The 20210-nt window shown below is 41.9% G+C and overlaps 1 protein-coding gene across 2 annotated transcripts in view; it reads left to right on the top strand.

Annotated features, from left to right (window-relative positions):
- DOT1L (DOT1 like histone lysine methyltransferase) overlaps window positions 1-19247 on the top strand; it is a 116245-nt gene extending 96998 nt beyond the window's left edge. The window contains exons 23-28 of one of the 2 annotated variants that reach the window (XM_073686397.1): window positions 1149-1260; window positions 3729-4255; window positions 6222-6427; window positions 8698-8768; window positions 8891-9514; window positions 18389-19247. In XM_073686397.1, coding sequence (XP_073542498.1) covers window positions 1149-1260; window positions 3729-4255; window positions 6222-6427; window positions 8698-8768; window positions 8891-9514; window positions 18389-18396 — 1548 coding nt within the window. In that variant the 3' untranslated portion in view covers window positions 18397-19247. The remainder of the gene's footprint in view (window positions 1-1148; window positions 1261-3728; window positions 4256-6221; window positions 6428-8697; window positions 8769-8890; window positions 9515-18388) is intronic. The other variant, XM_073686398.1, reaches the window with a different exon arrangement.
- The last annotated feature ends 963 nt before the right edge of the window (window positions 19248-20210 follow it).

A 20210-nucleotide genomic window follows, 5' to 3' on the forward strand; every position in this document is an offset into this window, starting at 1 on the left:
GATCATTCTGGTTATGGCTGTACAGATAATGTGGTGTTTTTTGTTTAACCTTATTTCCCCAAACTTTGTTATTCAGTTTTCAAGACTCATAACATTATTTTTTAATGGATGATGAAAAGGCAACTTCTACCGTTCACTATCATCATTTTCAGAGATGCTGGATTTTTTATTACTCTTTTATTAAAGGGTTATTCTCATGAATAATAAAAATTGCTAACCATTTGTAAAAACGAGTAACTTTGCACTTGTTAAAAATTCCATGTTTTCACAAGAATTGAGGGATTTTTAACTTTATTCTCTACTGCTTGATTCCTAAGTTACTGATCACTGCTGCAGTTCACCAGCTGTGGCCAGTCTCCTAGGCTAGTAGCACCGTGCTTACAAGTGTTTTTGAATAGAGCTTGTAAGTGCTGTTCTGATCACTGGATCTGGTCTGCTTTACTTTCACTATATTCCTCCGATGCTGCAGAGGTACAGCTGTCTCTACTTGCAGAATCAGTGTGCACAATTCAGGCCAGTGAGATGTTGCTACTGTTCCAAACGATCATTCAAGCACAGAGGCAGGAGAGCTGTGTGCTCCTGCAGAAGAGGTTGAGAAAAATCCCGTTCATGGTTTTGCAATGAGCCATAAACCGCCATATACTAGAATAGTTTTTTTTGTTTTCTTCCTAGAACGGAGTTCACCTTACGGTATAAATAATGGTCGCATTTTATAGTGCCACTCTTTATAAATCCAGTGATGCCAATTATGTATATTTTTATTCTTTTCAATTGTAGAAGGCGGTTTTATTTTTTCTAAACACTAGTTGAATGTACTTTAATGCACTGCAACACTTTTGTACTGCAGTGTATTATATCAATCACTGTTTTACTGATGTGATTACCCTTCAGCACCCCGTTATTGCAACAAGCCCCATCACTCATTAAAATAACTTGGGTTCCGCTCTTTATATTGTACATAATGTAATAAATGGGATTTTACAAAATCTCATTCAGCTAGTACAGTTTTCTGCCATGCTTGACAATTCGCTGTCAAAGCTGACTTTGTGGACACAAGTTCCTTTTTGTTTTTTGCTCTTATACCATTAATGTTTGCCATGACCTCTTAAAATATTTTAACCTGATTGACTTCTTACCTCTTGTTCCAGAGAAACAGTCCCAGTCCTGGTTGTCATAGCCGAGACAGCTCATGTATTGATCAATATGGTGCTACTACAAACCTCAATTATGCTGCTGTCTCCAAGTCACTGGCTACCTCAGGTAACATGGTTTTATATCTACTTACTCGGAGCAATATATAGGCAAGTGTCTATCTGTGCAGTTTGATTTCCATATTTCAAGAACCGACTAAAGGCCAATTTCATAACAATGAGACTAAAATTGTTTGTAATTTTTTTTTTTTTTTTATGATAAACACTGGGCCGTGCATTATATCTGTATTGTAAAGCTGTAGTGTTAATCCTTTGCCCATTATGCTGCCTAAACATAGGCTGCTTCCTATTACGTTCCTTTCCCTTAAACAAGTTTTTATGTAGTCCCACCTTTTTTAGGATGTGCTAATACTTTGGATATGTTAAATTACTTCCTTTATTGTTAGGGATACTAAGATCTCATAACTCTTTATCCTTTTTGTTCGCCTTTGCCAGTGAATCTGGCGTGGTAGTGTTCAAGCATTTGACTTTCTTATTGATAGTTTTTTTTTTTTTTGTTTTTTGTTTTTTTTTGTTATTCAGACCTTTACCTAAAAGACCCAGCCCTTGCTCCAGCCACCCTCCTGGTCTGAGGGCATGCATTTATGCAGCCAAGTACAGCTTTTATCATACAAGTATAGCACTTTCTTAGTAGGTGTATGCTGTTGCTCCATTACGATGGTTGACTAGTTTTTTTCTGGTTTTGTAGCTAACCAGTTAGCTGCCATACGTCTGTGAGTCTTTTATATTTTCTGTGCAGCCAGTTTGCCAGTAATTTTTAGTTATATAGAGCTATCTTATTTTGCAGCACTTTACAATTTTGTTTACGGAAGATATGAAATCCAGCAAGTCTGTCAGGGTTGGCAAAGTAGCTTAAAAGAAACTAAAGACATAAGGTGGAACACAAAGGACATCTTACATCTAAGCACATACCTATTTACTACAAAATACACTCTGAATCATAAGCGATTGGTGTGTACAAAATTGAATCTGATTTTAAAGAGGTTGTCTGGTCTTAAGCCACAAGTCAGTTTTCTGTGACTGCAGACTTGTGAAACCTTCCATTGCTTTTATTGCAAGTTGTGAGGACTCTTTGGTGCCGGGAGCATCGGACGTGTGACCACAAGTATGATTTTCATACATGCAGTCACATGCCGACTAAATGGGCACAGCCTCACTTAATGCAAGTGTATTGAGTGAAGCTGGACACAGTATAGTTTTAAGGACATACTGAAGGATGTTGCAGGCAGCAGATCGCTTTCCACGGCGTCTCCAGACTCTGTCACGTCTGTCACATGTGCTCAGTGTGAACCTGCTTTCATCTGTGAAGAGCACCAATCCTGGTGTTCTGTGGCATTTCTTTGCCACGTTGCACCACAGACGGTTTGTTTTTTTCCCACTTTAATTCTGGGGGGGGGGGGGTGGACGGGACTCCAAATCCAGGCCTCTATTGGTTAATAAATTTCCATTGATGATGTTTGTGTGATTTTGTTGTCAGCACATTCAACTTTGTACAGAACAAAGTATTCAATGAGAATATTTCATTCATTCAGATCTAGGATGTGTTATTTGAGTGTCCCCTTAATTTTTTTGAGCAGTGTATTTGTGTGTGTATATAGCGGTCTCTTCCTCCCTTCCCCCTCCCTTTCTCCCTTCCCCCTCCCTTTCTCCCTTCCCCCTCCCTTTCTCCCTTCCCCCTCCCTTTCTCCCTTCCCCCTCCCTTTCTCCCTTCCCCCTCCCTTTCTCCCTTCCCCCTCCCTTTCTCCCTTCCCCCTCCCTTTCTCCCTTCCCCCTCCCTTTCTCCCTTCCCCCCTCCCTTTCTCCCTTCCCCCTCCCTTTCTCCCTTCCCCCCTCCCTTTCTCCCTTCCCCCCTCCCTTTCTCCCTTCCCCCCTCCCTTTCTCCCTTCCCCCCTCCCTTTCTCCCTTCCCCCCTCCCTTTCTCCCTTCCCCCCTCCCTTTCTCCCTTCCCCCCTCCCTTTCTCCCTTCCCCCCTCCCTTTCTCCCTTCCCCCCTCCCTTTCTCCCTTCCCCCCTCCCTTTCTCCCTTCCCCCCTCCCTTTCTCCCTTCCCCCCTCCCTTTCTCCCTTCCCCCCTCCCTTTCTCCCTTCCCCCCTCCCTTTCTCCCTTCCCCCCTCCCTTTCTCCCTTCCCCCCTCCCTTTCTCCCTTCCCCCCTCCCTTTCTCCCTTCCCCCCTCCCTTTCTCCCTTCCCCCCTCCCTTTCTCCCTTCCCCCCTCCCTTTCTCCCTTCCCCCCTCCCTTTCTCCCTTCCCCCCTCCCTTTCTCCCTTCCCCCCTCCCTTTCTCCCTTCCCCCCTCCCTTTCTCCCTTCCCCCCTCCCTTTCTCCCTTCCCCCCTCCCTTTCTCCCTTCCCCCCTCCCTTTCTCCCTTCCCCCCTCCCTTTCTCCCTTCCCCCCTCCCTTTCTCCCTTCCCCCCTCCCTTTCTCCCTTCCCCCCTCCCTTTCTCATCTCTTCATAAGTATAAATAGATTACATATATTTTTATATAGTATACACTTCTTATATGTTACTCTATTTTTCAGGATTCTTTTACCCAACCTGGTCATCTTTGAATGGACCAGTTTTGAACAGCCATGGATCAGAGACGGACTGCATGGATGACTCCTCAAATTCAGGCACACTTTCAAACTCTGGAGGATCTCGCAGTTCCACTCCTTCCCATCACCAGCAAATCTCTCAGCGGTCACCTGCTCACTATGCCATATCGAATAGTCCACGTACTCTTCAAGACCCTAGCAAGCTTTCTGGCGATGGAGAAATAGACACAAGTGACGCTGAAGTTGAAGCCAAGAGGCGAATAATCTTTACTATAACCAGTGGAGGCGGAGGTTCCTCAGGGAGGTCACCATCAAGCAAACATAGTCCTCTGACTGCCACTATCCGCATGGAATGTGGCACAGGGCAAGATGGTAGGAAACGTGGAAACAGAAGGAAAAGATCCTCAACAAGCAGTCACTCATTGATGGTTTCTCCCAAGCGCCGATCGCTTTCAACATCTCTTGGGCTGAGCGGATTTGCATCAGGGTCTCCACTGAATATCAGCTCTATGGTACACAGTGTTGCTAAGTATTCTTTACCACACTAGGCTTCCATGGGTATTATGCTTTTAAATCCCTAAATGCTGCTGTCAATCTCTGACAGCGCCACTTACTGCACACAGCCTGGGGGTGCACCATACCACACACTCATCAGTCGTCCCCCCCCCAAAGCTCGATTGCGTGGTGCCAAAGATCTACTATTGCAGTAGGGGGTCTACTAAGAAGACTATCAAAGTAAAGGTTAACTTAAAAAAAGAAGTTTTTACTAATATTTCAAAAAAGGAAAAAAAATATATCTATATATAGAGATATAGATAGAAAAGAAATCAAGTTAAAAAAATAAACCTATATGGTATATTCACATCAGTAAAAGTCTATTATGCCAAAATATAAAGTTAATTAACCCAATTGGTAAACTGCATAACAAGAAGAAAAAATCAAAATGACAAAATTGTTGGGGTTTTTTCCGCAACACTAAAAAATTTTTAAAAAAAAAATGTAGTAAGAAGTAGTCAAAATGTATCTGCTGCAAAATGGTATCAATAAAAATGTCATTTTAGGTCTCAAAAAATAAGCCCTCACACCGCTCCATTGACTGAAAAATGGAAACATTATGGGTCTCAGAAAATGGTGACCCAAGCAAACATTTTTTCGTAATTTACATAAAATGTGGCATCATAGTATTCGCGCTGACCTGGTGAATTGTGTTGCCCGATCATTTTTATCACGTAGCGGCAACCTTAAAAACAAAAGCCCAAAAACAATGTCAGAATTGTGTTGGGATTTTTTTTCCGCCATTTCACAGCATTTATAAAAAAAAATAAAAAAATCCCATTTTCCAGTACATCATACTGGGTAGAGTAAAAAAAAAGCCAAAAAAATAGAAAAAAAAATGTCGTCATGATGCACTGTTAAGGGGAAGGGGGTCTGCTGCTGACACTGTTATATGGGTAATGTCCCCCAATTATGTTAATATCCTCCATCCTAGTATATATGGCCTTTTCTTTCCTGTAATATGTGGCCCTCATCCCCATCCTGATATGCATGACACCCCAATCCACCATCCTGGTATGCATGGCCCCCCTCACCCACATCCTGGTATGTATGGCCCCCTTCATCCCTGTATGCATGGCCCCCCTGATCCCTGTCATGCTGCACACAAAAAAAAGTAAACACTCATACTCCCCTCCTCTCTCCTCCAGCACTGCATCCTGCTCTGCTGCCGACAGAGTTCTCACCGTGTGTAAATAACGGGCACACTTGACCGCAGAGTGGCAGCAGGAGCCGTGCTGCGGCTACATTGTGCGCGCTATTAGGGAGAATGAATGGTCACTGCTCCCCACGCACACAGTCCCGGCGTGGGGAGCAGTGACTATTCCAGCACAGCAGGTCACGGTGTTAGGGCGCATTGCAGGGACGCCACGCGCGGCTCACACACTGAGAACCCTGTCGGCAGCAGAGCGGGACGCAGCGCTGGAAGAGAGAGGAGGGGAGTATGATTGATTGTTTTATTTATTTATTTTTTGTGCAACATGACAGGGATCAGGGGGATGGCAAGCATACCAGGATAAGGGGGGGCCATACATACAGAGATGAAGGATGCCAAGCATACCAGGATGAGGGGAGGCCATACTTACCAGGAGCTGCGCTGCAGGCACAGTGTGCCGGCTATAAAGGAAAATGAATATTCACTGCTCCACACGCCCATGGGCATGGGGAGCAGTGAATATTCATTTTCTTTAGTAGCGGGCACAGTGTAGGCTGCAGCAGGCGGCTGCAGCCTCCAGTGCCCCGCTACTCTGCTGCTGTCACTCCCCCTACCACTCATAGCCACAGTATTTATGTATAACAGACTATAAGATGCACCCCCCACTTTCCTCCAAAATTTTGGAGGAAAAAAGTGCATCTTATTGTCTGAAAAATGCGGTATGTATATTACTTGTAAATGTAACTCTAGTTTAACTTTATCTTTTCTAGGTTAATAACATTAACCAACCTTTGGAAATAACTGCTATTTCCTCCCCGGAAAACTCTCTGAAAAGCTCCCCTGCACCCTACCAGGATCATGATTTGCCCCCGGTGCTGAAAAAAGAAAAACCCATTTCCACCTCTAATGGGGTTCATTATTCTCCCCTCACAACAGAGGATGAAGCGGAATCTGAAGTTGAAATCCACAATGCAAGGTGAATTAAAAGCTGTGAGCTTAAAATGTGCTTATCCTATTACAGCTGTCTGTTCAGGACTTGTCTAGCCTCTGTACACAGTAGATCTTGTCTTTTACATAGCTGGCTGATCCTCGTGTGATAGAGGCTCACTGCAGAAGAACGTTGTTCCCCAAAATTGCATTTGCAAATGGGTGGGTATATTCTAAAAAAGCGAAAGCGGCACCAATCCAACATTACCAGTGCAGTCCTCAAAGTCATTGCCATAAAATGGAGGCAGCAGGTCCTTCAATGAAATCTTTGAAAATATTTATTCCAGGCATAAGACTATTCTGCTGTTACACTGTCCATTCCTAATATACGTGTATGTGTACATGTGTGTGCGCATAATATATAATATACAGTACAGACCAAAAGTTTGGACACCCCTTCTCATTTAAAGATTTTTCTTTATTTTCAGGACTATGAAAATTGTACATTCACACTGAAGGCATAAAAACTATGAATTGACACATGTGGGAATTCTTGATGATCTTCAAGAGGTAGTCACCGGAAATGGTCTTCCAACAATCTTGAAGGAGTTCCCAGAGATGATTAGCACTTGTTGGTCCTTCACTCTTCGGTCCAGCTCACCCCAAACCATCTCGATTGGGTTCAGGTCTGGTGACTGTGGAGGCCTGGTCATCTAGCGTAGCACCCCATCACTATCCTTCTTGGTCAAATAGCCCTTACACAGCCTGGAGGTGTGTTTGGGGTCATTGTCCTGTTGAAAAATAAATGATGGTCCAACTAAACGCAAACCGGATGGAATAGCATGCCGCTGCAAGATGCTGTGGTAGCCATGCTGGTTCAGTATGCCTTCAATTTTGAATAAATCCCCAACAATGTCACCAGCAAAGCACCCCCACACCATCACACCACCTCCTCCATGCTTCACGGTGGGAACCAGGCATGTAGAGTCCATCCGTTCACCTTTTCTGCGTCGCACAAAGACACGGTGGTTGGAACCAAAGATCTCAAATTTGGACTCATCAGACCAAAGCACAGATTTACACTGGCCTAATGTCCATTCCTTGTGTTCTTTAGCCCAAACAAGTCTCTTCTGCTTGTTGCCTGTCCTTAGCAGTGGTTTCCTATCAGCTATTTTACCATGAAGGCCTGCTGCACAAAGTCTCCTCTTAACAGTTGTTGTAGAGATGTGTCTGCTGCTAGAACTCTGTGTGGCATTGACCTGGTCTCTAATCTGAGCTGCTGTTAACCTGCGATTTCTGAGGCTGGTGACTCGGATAAACTTATCCTCAGAAGCAGAGGTGACTCTTGATCTTCCTTTCCTGGGGCGGTCCTCATGTGAGCCAGCTTCTTTGTAACGCTTGATGGTTTTTGCAACTGCACTTGGGGACACTTTTAAAGTTTGCCCAATTTTTCGGACTGACTGACCTTCATTGCTTAAAGTAATGATGGCCACTCATTTTTCTTTACTTAGCTGCTTTTTTCTTGCCATAATACAAATTCTAACAGTCTATTCAGTAGGACTATCAGCTTTGTATCCACCTGACTTCTGCACAACACAACTGATGGTCCCAACCCCATTTATAAGGCAAGAAATCCCACTTATTAAACCTGACAGGGCACACCTGTGAAGTGAAAACCATTTCCGGTGACTACCTCTTGAAGCTCATCAAGAGAATGCCAAGAGTGTGCAATGCAGTCATCAAAGCAAAAGGTGGCTACTTTGACGAACCTAGAATATGACATATTTTCAGTTTCACACTTTTTTGTTAAGTATATAATTCCAAATGTGTTAATTCATAGTTTTGATGCCTTCAGTGTGAATGTACAATTTTCAAAGTCATGAAAATACAGAAATTTCTTTAAATGAGAAGGTGTGTCCAAACTTTTGGTCGGTACTGTATATGTACGTACACGCACTGTACGCACACGCACGCGCTGTGTATTCACGCTCATTAGTGTGTATGTTATGTCGTCTTTTCTGTAGTCCGGTCAGATTTGAGGACACATCAGTGGCACTCTGTCGACCTTATTGTGCTGTGCTCGCTTCCCCTGGATCGCAAATTAGACTCAATCTAGTGTGTTTTTATGTGAACATCCTGCATTATTGAAAGCACAGCAGATGGGCTCCATAGCACACTGTGGATATGGAAATGTATAACTCCAATCAGGAGGTGTACCTAATGCCACACAGATACCATGTCTGAACATGGCCTACATTGCTCAGATCTGGATTTTCTGTTCTGCAACAAATTGACTCCTCTCCGCTTCCCTCCACGCAGGACAGAAAGGAAGAACTCCACTCTGAGTTTTGACAATAAAGATTCTCCACAGAAGAGTGAAGGGGAGAGAGGTTAGTGTTCACATGACTTGACTGTTTTCATCAATGGCGCTCTGTCTGTTCCAAACAATTACTAAGACACATTTACCTCTTCCTCACATTATTCATCCTTCCTTTCACCTCCCCCACTTTAGGTCCACCGTATCCCAGCAGAAAATCCTCTTGTGAGAGTATAGGCAAATGGAAGTCTACCTTCTCCCCGATCTCTGATGTTGCTCCCAGCCGCACCCCTGACAGCTCTGCTTCACCCCCACGCTACAACACCCATTATCCCTCTGGAGATGGGGTCCGTCGAGGTTCCGGGGGTTCAAGCCCTGTGTCAGCTAGCAGTCTGGAAATGGGCAAAACACCAGATGGAAATTTGTTCCTGAATAAAAAGTGCTCATCCGATGGTGGAAAGAGAGAGGAAAGGGGTCCATCTACAAGAGTCGATCGCTGCAGAGGTCCACGCAGTCGGGAAAGGGATGGGGAGGACCGAGCAGGGAACAACCTATTTATGTCACAGGCAGCCGGTGTGCTACTGAATGGCAAGGGACCTGGCCCTAACCCTCTTCAGACACACCAGTTCTTGAGCAGCCTAACAGCCGGCTCCCAGCTTACACTGCAGAGTAGTCTCAATTCAGTGGCCAGCAGTTCGGTGCTGCAGTCTCTCTTCAATTCCGTGCCTGTACATGTGTCTGGCCCAGCCAGCCGTTTAGCTAACTCCCATGGCATGGGCAGTTTTACATCTCCTGGAGTCACTGGCGGTACAGTAGGAGGTGAGTTACCCACTCCTCCCATCTGCAAATGAATATGAAAGTAGTGATTTTTCTTTAGCATGACGAGATTTACACTAACTTCTTTGGCATGTAAAAATGTAACATAATGATGCTACCTGTATTCTGCAAGTGGGCTGCAATTTGTGAATGCCTGTAAAGCAGCTATAGCTACCAACCACCCTAAAACCTCGTTCAGTAAACGAACATAACCAACATAATGACAAACTCTCACTTTTTTTTTTCTGTGCAATATATCAGACCTACCAAAATACTTTACCCTAAAGTATACAAGAAATATCTTCCACATGTGGCTGTTGTAGTAGAAACTGAGCCCAATTTAGCCGGTGGCCCAAAACCCACAGAGAACCCAGCATGCCATATTTTTATTTCTTTGGAGATCATAAGGCATTTTGCATCCCATGGATTTTGAATGGCTATTGTGCATATTAACCCTTTAAGGATGTGGCCTATTGTATTTGGGGCATACCAAAATCTTTATACCATAAGTTAATGATTTTTTTTTATGGGTTTTATGGGGTTGTTTTTTTTTAATGTTGAATATCTATGTTTTACTGACCGGTACCTTATTGGGCACTACCATACAAGAGGCAAAGCCGTGGTAGATGCTGGAAGTCATGGTAGACCTATGTTTGGTCTTTGACTACCATGACAACCCATTGGCATCCTGTGTTCAGAATACTATTGACTGCGGCATTTAAGGGATTAAAGTGGTTGTCCTATCTCTAAGACATTTGTGACATATTGACATATTTAGGACCATACCTATCTCGAGAATGGGTCACCCTTCAGATTCTGTGAGGAATAGAGCGGTGCCTATACATGTGCGACTCTCCGGTAATTTTTATGTGAGCCTTGATAGTTGTAGAGCACGTGTGTCCATCAGTTGTGGGGCTCCTATAGGAATTAATGATGAGAGCTGTGCATGTGAACCCACGTCTTTAAACATGTCTGCTCGCAATGGGGGCCATTCTCAATAAAGAGGATATTGGACATTTCTAGCATATCCCATGGTAAGAGTCCATAAATTAGAATACCTTGTTACATGCGTAGGATTGGAATTCTGTCTAATTCCATTCATTGCAGCAGGATTTCTGTCTGTAACAGTCGGCACCGATTAATAATTCTATGAGCAGCTCCTGTGCCCTCGTACTCCTGATGTAATCGTGTGACTGCTCTCATTGCCATCACATCATTACCTAATGGGCAAGAAGGTGTTTAATCAGTACCTGCATTTTTAGATTTTAACGTGTGACTATAAAATGCTAACAATACTGTGTTGCAATTGGCACAATTACCATGAAGAGAATTCTAGGTGTTGTACATAATTCCTAATGTTTCCAGCCTGTTGACTATGCTTTGTACACTTAATACTTAAGCAGCAGCGTGTACAATGTAGGAGTCTGGACGCCAGGCTGTTAAGCTCCGAGAACATTAGCTAGGTAAAATATATCTCGAAGATCAGGGTTAGGCAGGTGAAGGATTGAGAATAACCACTTAAACTTTAAAATGCAGAAACCACACAGGAAAAGCCATACAGAAATAAGCACAGCAACAGGGATCCGGAACTGGAGTGACTAGCTGAGGAACAGTGTTTCTTAAAGGAATATTCCGACTCCACTCATTTCTGCATTGAGAGATGAGCGGGTCAGTGACGTCATGTTTGTTCACATGTACTGTCTGGTATCTGTAGACTTGATGTCACCAGCCATGCTATCACCCAAATGTGGAAGCGAGCACAGTCAGAAGCTCCTTATGCAGAGCCTGAAGATCTCTTTTAAATAGGTATATACAGCTCTATATTATTCTAGCATAACTTCATTATATTTTGAAAGCTGCCTTCTCCCATTCATAATGTAGTACACTGCCCAAAAAAATAAAGGGAACACTCAAATAACACATCCTAGTTCTGAATGAATGAAATATTCTCATTGAATACTTTGTTCTGTACAAAGCTGAATGTGCTGACAACAAAATCACACAAAAATCATCAATGGAAATCAAATTTATTAACCAATGGAGGCCTGGATTTGGAGTCACCCGCAAAATTAAAGTGGAAAAACACACTACAGGCTGATCCAACTTTGATGTAATGTCCTTAAAACAAGTCAAAATGATGCTCAGTATTGTGTGTGGCCTCCACGTGCCTGTATGACCTCCTTACAACGCCTGGGCATGCTCCTGATGAGGTTGCGGATGGTCTCCTGTGGGATCTCCTCCCAGACCTGGACTAAAGCATCCGCCAACTCCTGGACAGTCTGTGGTGCAGCGTGACGTTGGTGGATGGAGCGAGACATGATGTCCCAGATGTGCTCAATCGGATTCAGGTCTGGGGAACTGACGGGCCAGTCCATAGCTTCAATGCCTTCATCTTGCAGGAACTGCGGACACACTCCAGCCACATGAGGTCTGGCATTGTCCTGCATTAGGAGGAACCCAGGGCCAACCGCACCGGCATATGGTCTCACAAGGGGTCTGAGGATCTCATCTCGGTACCTAATGGCAGTCAGGCTACCTCTGGTGAGCACATGGAGGGCTGTGCGGCCCTCCAAAGAAATGCCACCCCACACCATTACTGACCCACTGCCAAACTGGTCATGCTGAAGGATGTTGCAGGCAGCAGATCGCTCTCCACGGCGTCTCCAGACTGTCACGTCTGTCACATGTGCTCAGTGTGAACTTGCTTTCATCTGTGAAGAGCACAGGGCGCCAGTGGCGACTTTGCCAATCCTGGTGTTCTGTGGCAAATGCCAAGCGTCCTGCACCGTGTTGGGCTGTGAGCACAACCCCCATCTGTGGACCTCGGGCCCTCATACCACCCCCATGGAGTCTGTTTCTAACCGTTTGTGCAGACACATGCACATTTGTGGCCTGCTGGAGGTTATTTTGCAGGGCTCTGGCCAGGGTGGATTTGATTTAAATCTAACTGATTTAAATCACGATTTAAATCACTAGTCAGTAAGGCTTGATTTAAATCAGTGATTTAAATCAAAGTTTCTACCTAAACTAGTTCTTGCTACTTTAACATGCAAGTAGATGAAGATTTTTAGAATCACTTTTTATATTACTTTTTTCTCCCCAGTTTAATGGGTTAATCATTCATATTTGGACACCACTGTTCTGTTGTACTTAGGAAGGAGAAAAATAATCCTGACCTTAATAACAATTTAAATAGATTTATTCAACTGAAACAATAACAACATTACAGCATAAGTTATTTGCTTAAACAAACATCCATGTTTGTTAACTAATTTGGCTAAACAAAATATATATATATTTTAAGAAACTTAGACTGTCAGCCCAGCCGACACATGAAAAACTTAAATACTACTGTCCCTGCTGTCCGCTGTAGCTCACTCGTCGTCATCTTCATCATCATCATCTTCTTTGTTCCTATTCATAATCTGGAAAAGAAAAACAAGCTTTCCTGCTTTATTGGGTCCCAACCGATTTCTCAATTTAGAATGAATGAGTCCAAAGGAAGAGAATATTCTTTCAACGCCTGCAGAAGAAGCTACTGCTGTTAAAAGTGAAATCATTACTTGAACAGTCTCTAAATCCAAGCGCTTAAGTGACTTCCACCAGTTTACTGGTGTGACCTTCCTTAAAATATCTTCAGCAAACATATATTTCTTGAATGGTTCCCCCTTAGCTCTGAAGTTTATTATAGTTGGCATTAAAGATGGATGATTGCTGGATACCCATGTCATAGCTAACTCCTCTTCCTCAGCACTTAGGTTTTGACCCTGATATTGGATATTGACAATATTTGCCAAAAAATGAGCTGGAGTCAGTGCTTGTCCCATTCGTTTGTTTACTGCTTGTAATTTAATTCTGTCCATGTGTAGTTCTGTTTTTAAGTGTTCACTCAGTTCCTTCCAAATTTCAACAGCATCCGCAATAAAACAGCTATTTTTCTGTATTTTGTTTAAAGCTTGAGAGATGGGTTTCAGGAAGCTCAGCATATGTTCAACATTTCTCTTAAGCCCAATGTTGAGGATTTTGGCCGTGACAGTGCCATCTATTTTATCTCGATTTTCTTCACAAAGTGTCATCAGAATAGGCCAGTTTTTGATATACTGCTCAAAACAGTCCACCACAGAGTTCCATCTAACATCTTGTGGGAGCGTTAGCTTGGTTCCACCCATCCTTTTCAGAGCTGCTGCAGCAAAATGATTATTACGGAAGTATTTAGCAATTTCAACAACATTAGCCTTTATTTCTGGAACACTTAAGTCTTTGGCTAAGAGGTGCAGCAAATGAGCACTGCAACCATATGTTATTAGCAGCTTTGTATTCCCTCCCTGCTCTTCTAAATTTCTTCTCATCTTGGATACGTTTGCAGCATTGTCAGTGACCAAACTGCGTACTAGACATTTGAATTTTTGTTCACATGTTGTTATAGCTTTTACTGCCACTTCTTGTAAGTATTCTGCTGTGTGTGCATTTCCTGACATATCAGTTGTTTGTGCAAGGAAGACTTTACCTTCTTCTGTTGTTATACAAGCACATACAATAGGATCATTGTGGACATTACTCCACCCATCAATACTTAGGTTAACAATTTTACCCTCCAGAGCTGTTGCACATTGCTCCATTTCTCTGTCATACACTTGATCCAGCAGTTTCCCTGCAACATCAGCTCTGCTGGGTGGACTGTATCCTGGTCTCAGTGACTGAACCTTATTAATGAAATGTGGGTTCTCAGTCAGACGGAAAGAAGAGTTCGTTGCATAAATAAACTGGGCAATTTTTTCATCAATCAACTCTTTTTCTAATCTGCTAGTTCTTATCACAAACCTATATATGGTGGTTCCAGGAGGTAAAGGTTATTTCTTCCTTTTGGGTGATGGTGATATGTGGCTGTGGGTGTCTGATGATGCTGCTGCTAATGAAGCACTATCCTGGATGGATAACTCTGAAACTGTAGAACAGAATGATGGTGATCTTGGAGGTGGATAGTTTCCAGAATCCATGAATTCCCCTAAACGAAAAAAGTCAATGCTGTTATTTTATTGTTTCTACAATTTCTGCTTATTGTACACAACACATCACTGCCCCTGCCCCAAAAGGAATATTTGTTTTTCTTCATAACTGTACCAAATGACAGTAACATGCAGTAATAATAAGAAATATAATTTTTCTCACACATGACAGTTACCAACAGATCCTGCCTGTTCAGAAGTGTTTCTTTGGTCATCTTTATCACCGCACTTCTCATGATGTTGCCTCATTTGCGCCACCAGGCCTTGCATCTCTTTGTTGCATCGTTTGCATTTTGCACGCATGCCTGCCTTACCGATAGGCGAAGGAGCTTTATTAAAATATTCCCAAACTGGGTCTCTCTTACGGCCTGCTGCCATTATAAGGAAAGAATGTAATAAACCTCAGATCGTACACACAAACAGATCCAGACTTGTCTGTCTGTGGCTATGCTGCAGTATTGTGCTCAAAGTTTCACTTTCATTTTCTTGTCTGCTTGCCCTTCCTCCTCCTCACACTTAGATTCACATTCTTCTTGTGTTGTGCAGATCTATTCCACTCCAAACAATCAGAAACATATTGTCTAACTTCTTGGACTTGGCACTGAAGGGGTTGATTCTGTATTCATAGGTTTGTAGAACAATAGGATTAAGGTCTTTTTCTCAACTCTGTTCATGTTGTAACATTTTTGCCATGAAGAAGAGGCTGGGACCTCTGCGGAGTCAAATTCAGTTTTGAGAACTGCGCAAGTAAAGCGAGCGTCTGTGATAATATAGGAGAGAAACTGCCCACTAATCCTACAGAAACCTCTGGAAGAGCATGGCATTGTGAATGTTACACATATACAGCCTTTATTCTACTGAGTTAAACAACTCCGCTTTATCTCATGATGGAAGAACCTTTGGATGGTAAAATATTTTCCTCAAAAAGCAGTTTATTGAAAAAAATCCAATTTAAATAAAAAAAATCCGATTTTTTGTTGATTTTTTTTTAAAAAAAACATTGATTTTTATCCACCCTGGCTCTGGCAGTGCTCCTCCTGTTCCTCCTTGCACAAAGGCGGAGGTAGCGGTACTGCTGCTGGGTTGTTGCCCTCCTACGGCCCCCTCCACTTCTCCTGGTGTATTGGCCTGTCTCCTGGTAGCGCCTCCAGCCTCTGGATACTACGCTGACAGACGCAGCAAACCTTCTTGCCACAGCTCGCATTGATGTGCCATACTGGATGAGCTGCACTACCTGAGCAACTTCTGTGGGTTGTAGAGTCCGTCTCATGCTACCACGAGTGTGAAAGCACAACCAACATTCAAAAAGTGACCAAAACATCAGCCAGAAAACATTGGTACTGAGATGTGGTCTGTGGTCCCCACCTGCAGAACCACTCCTTTATTGAGGGTGTCTTGATAATTGCTAATAATTTCCATCTCTTGTCTATTCCATTTGCACAGCAGCATGTGAAATTGATTGTCAATCAGTGTTGCTTCCTAAGTGGACAGTTTGATTTACTTGTGTTATATTCTGTTTAAGTGTTCCCTTTATTTTTTTGAGCAGTGTATATTTCAATTATGTTTTAATATAAATTGTACTAAATATATGCCGCAAAGGCTCCAGATGCTAAAACTGATTATATATTTCAGAGACAATAATTTCAGCTTGTATCCATTCAACTATTTAGGTTGCTAGATTCTCCAGAGGATAAGAGGCTTAAAGGCTCCAATGTAACTAACATTTTTGCGATTGAGTTTCTATAAAAACTGTTGCACTATTTTCCTTCTATTGCTGGCTGCAAAATGCATTAACTGAGAATCCATCAGTGAGGCCATTCTTCATGGGCGAGTTTGTTCTTCTGAGCTCCTCTCAGCCAATTTTCGACCACACCAAAGCTAAGCTAAACTTTGTAGGTCATAAATCAATGAGATGAGCTCAGAACGAGGATTTGATCTATATAAACTGTCAGACCGAGCTCACTGACTTATTCTTTGCTACTACATTTTGCACCCAGCAATAGAGTCTATAGAGCGCAAACAGCATTTTAATGAGAACCTACTTTCAACAACAACAAAAAATCCCCCCCCCCCCCAGGTGTCCAAAACCTTTGTCTACATCAGAAATGGGTATTTAACCACTGTAGAGAATTACATCCCAAGGAGACCTTTACGGATTATTGCCTATTAGCTTGAGCTCAATAGACCTTCCAAAACCCAACTTTGTAAATGAGTCAGGGAAGACACATAGGATTTACATTTTATCATCCTCTCCCTTCTTTCCTGTGCAAGAAAAGTTTACCCTTCATACAATCCCTTCATTGTTTCTGCAATCTGACACATTTCCAGCACAGAACTGCTAGTTGTGATATTTTACAGGTAGATGGTGGTAGATGTTTTGTATAGTTTCTTAACCTATATAAGTAAATCCAGTAATCTAGGATATTTGATAATACTCCTCTCGGGCCCTTTTGCTGCTGGACTACATTTTGTTCTCTTATTTTTAAATGTAGTAAATTACAAAATGTATTAAACATTATTCATTCATTGGGTATAACATTCAGAAAGGATGCTGGATTTCTTTAACCTCTTAGAATATATCACTCTACAGAAGCTGCAGACTTTCGAGCATCAGAAGGTCTTGGTATCATAAGAGGTTAAAGAATACTAATAAAAATGTATATGTTATATACAATGTAAATGGTTTCGTATTTTTTCTCTTGCGGCACAGATGTGTTTTTATGGTTTTAAAGGGGTTTGCAAACTTTGAAATGTACCTTTTTTTTTATTAATAATAATCTCCGGACTCAAGAACATAGGGTTTTTTATTTCTGTAGTTTACTGCTTGTTGCCTATGTTACCGACCACCTCTGCAGTCTATCAGTTGGCTGATTTCCTAGACATTGAGTGTACACTTTCAAGCTATTTGCTATAGGGCTTGCAGCCGCAGCACTGAAGTTGGCCATATTGCTGGATTTGGCCAACATCAGTGTCCCTTGTTATGCTTCAGAGGCAAAGGTACCTATGCTAGTAGTTTGGATTAGTGGCTCAACCATGCTGCTGGTCTGAACTGCTAGGCTATGTTCACACTTTCAGTATTTGGCCAGTATTTTACATCAGTATTTGTAAGCCAAAACCAGGAGTGGGAAAAGGATCATAGAAACACGTCACCACTTCACCCACTTCTGGTTTTGGCTTACATATACTGATGTTGAGTAATATTTGGTCAGTATTTTACATGTGCAAATGACCAAAATCTTCAGGAGCGCACTACCCCCAGGAAGCTAGGAGGCAGGGGAGCTATGCACTCCTGAAGACCAGATGAAAATATCCCTTTAATAGCACACAAAAACAGAGCTAAAGAATTGTAACTTTTAAAGTGGGGGAGTGGGTTGGCCGGGAATGGTGTTCCAAAAACAACTTGGACGGTCTTAAAAACTGCAAAAGAGCATTTTTGTTCCTAAATCCGAATCAGATTGTCCGAGTAAAGCAGGCCTTCATGGATTCAATCTTCTCCTTAGCAGTCTGAATAGAACCTCTTTTGTACTTCTTGATATTAGGGCAAGGTTAAGTTCACATGTCCAGTGGTCATCAAGCAAAAAACCCAAAAAAACAACATCCATTTTAATTGGAATTAAAAAATAGATGGCTATTTATCCTTTTTCACAGATTTAAATGTAAAAAAAACTGATCCAGTTACAATCTGTGTTTTTCCCATTGGAAAAAAGGTTGTCTGCACAAATCTATTTTTTATCCTACTAAGGTAACCAGTTGCTGCTGGATCCATTGAAGAACCATCAGTATACATGTGAACCTAGCCTTACTCTGCACATGTTGGTGATATGGAGTATGGCAATGTTAAGTTGTAATGTTTTGCCTCTGTCTTCCACAGGTATTTAAACGTCTACCTCAGTTGAATTCACCTATGCAAATACAGACCTGCTATATATTTTTTTCTTTTTATCCTTAAAATAAAAAGGTGCTCATCAAAGTTTTATGTGGGAGATATTTCCCCCCTTATTCTTTCCTTTGTAGCTACCACTGGTTAAACTTACAAAATCACTTCATTCTTTACTGAGCTCAGTGCCAGGACACACATCATTGTTCCACTGTGAATGAAAACTCAACTGCAACATCCGGGGAAAATGACAATTGTACTTTATTTATATTAAATATATGTTTTTTTTTCTTTTTGTTACTTTATTTTTGTGCGTTATGTTTTGGAGGACGTAGCTCAAGAAATGAGCAGAAAAATGAAATGGCACATGGATTTTGGATGAACATGAGGGATATGGCAGGGTGTCTGTCTTCCCTTGCAGATTCAACTGGTGCTACCCATAAAAGATTGTGCCTCAGTTATCTGGTGCTGATAAGTTGCGGTGCTCTTTGAACAGTACACACTGGGACTCGAGATCCAATGTGTCAGTATAATGTGTGCTTAATTTATTATTAATGTCGAAATCTGTATAACCAAAGTACATTCTGTTCTTTTCCTAGTTTGATGACCTATTCTTCTAATCTGCTCAGAGAAATGAGCTCTACTCCATTATTATTTTTTTTTGTGGGTCCACCCTTGCCCTTCCTCCTATAAAATGATATGGCAGCTAATTGTGTGACTGTAAAATAGGAACTATTTATCACAGGTTATTAAGGCACAGTAGTGATGCTGTATTTTAAAATCTCCAACTGACCCTACTATTTAAGTCTAAAGCAAGATTTTAGATTTTTGAAGATACTTGATTTTTTTTTTTCCTCCAACATATAACTTAAGCTATAATTGCATATATTGTAAATGTGTGTATATTACATTTGTGTATAAGTACATATTTATATGTATATAGTCTTGCACATATACCAGATATCTTTATACGGTCCTAAATCTAGTACCCTTCCTAGAAGGACATGTATTTGAGGCCAAACCTAGTGTCTCTCCAGGAATTTTTAGAGGGTTGAGCAGACAAGAACTTGCAGTATTTACCCCATCACATTGTTGTAATAAACTGACCTTAAGATCCAGCATTACATCTTATTGTATCTCATAAGGGGCAGGAGTTATTAATCCAGTATGTACAGTACAGACCAAAAGTTTGGACACACCTCATTTAAAGATTTTTCTGTATTTTCATGACTGTGAAAATTGTACATTCACACTGAAGGCATCAAAACTATGAATTAACACATGTGGAATTATATACTTAACAAAAAAGTGTGAAACAACTGAAAATATGTCTTATATTCTAGGTTCTTCAAAGTAGCCACCTTTAGCTTTCATGACTGCTTTGCACACTCTTGGCATTCTCTTGAGCTTCAAGAGGTAGTCACCGGAAATGGTTTTCACTTCACAGGTGTGCCCTGTCAGGTTTAATAAGTGGGATTTCTTGCCTTATAAATGGGGTTGGGACCATCAGTTGTGTTGTGTAGAAGTCAGGTGGATACACAGCTGATAGTCCTACTGAATAGACTGTTAGCTGCTTTTTTCTTGCCATAATACAAATTCTAAGTAAAGAAAAACGAGTGGCCATCATTACTTTAAGAAATGAAGGTCAGTCAGTGCGAAAAAATTGGGAAAACTTTGAAAGTGTCCCCAAGTGCAGTTGCAAAAACCATCAAGCGCTACAAAGAAACCTGCTCACATGAGGACCGCCCCAGGAAAGGAAGACCAAGAGTCACCTCTACTTCTGAGGATAAGTTTATCCGAGTCACCAGCCTCAGAA

Source organism: Phyllobates terribilis, unplaced genomic scaffold (assembly GCF_046119375.1).
Source record: "Phyllobates terribilis strain yellow unplaced genomic scaffold, ASM4611937v1 Scaffold_1__5_contigs__length_1240528914, whole genome shotgun sequence".
Taxonomy (NCBI): domain Eukaryota; kingdom Metazoa; phylum Chordata; class Amphibia; order Anura; family Dendrobatidae; genus Phyllobates; species Phyllobates terribilis.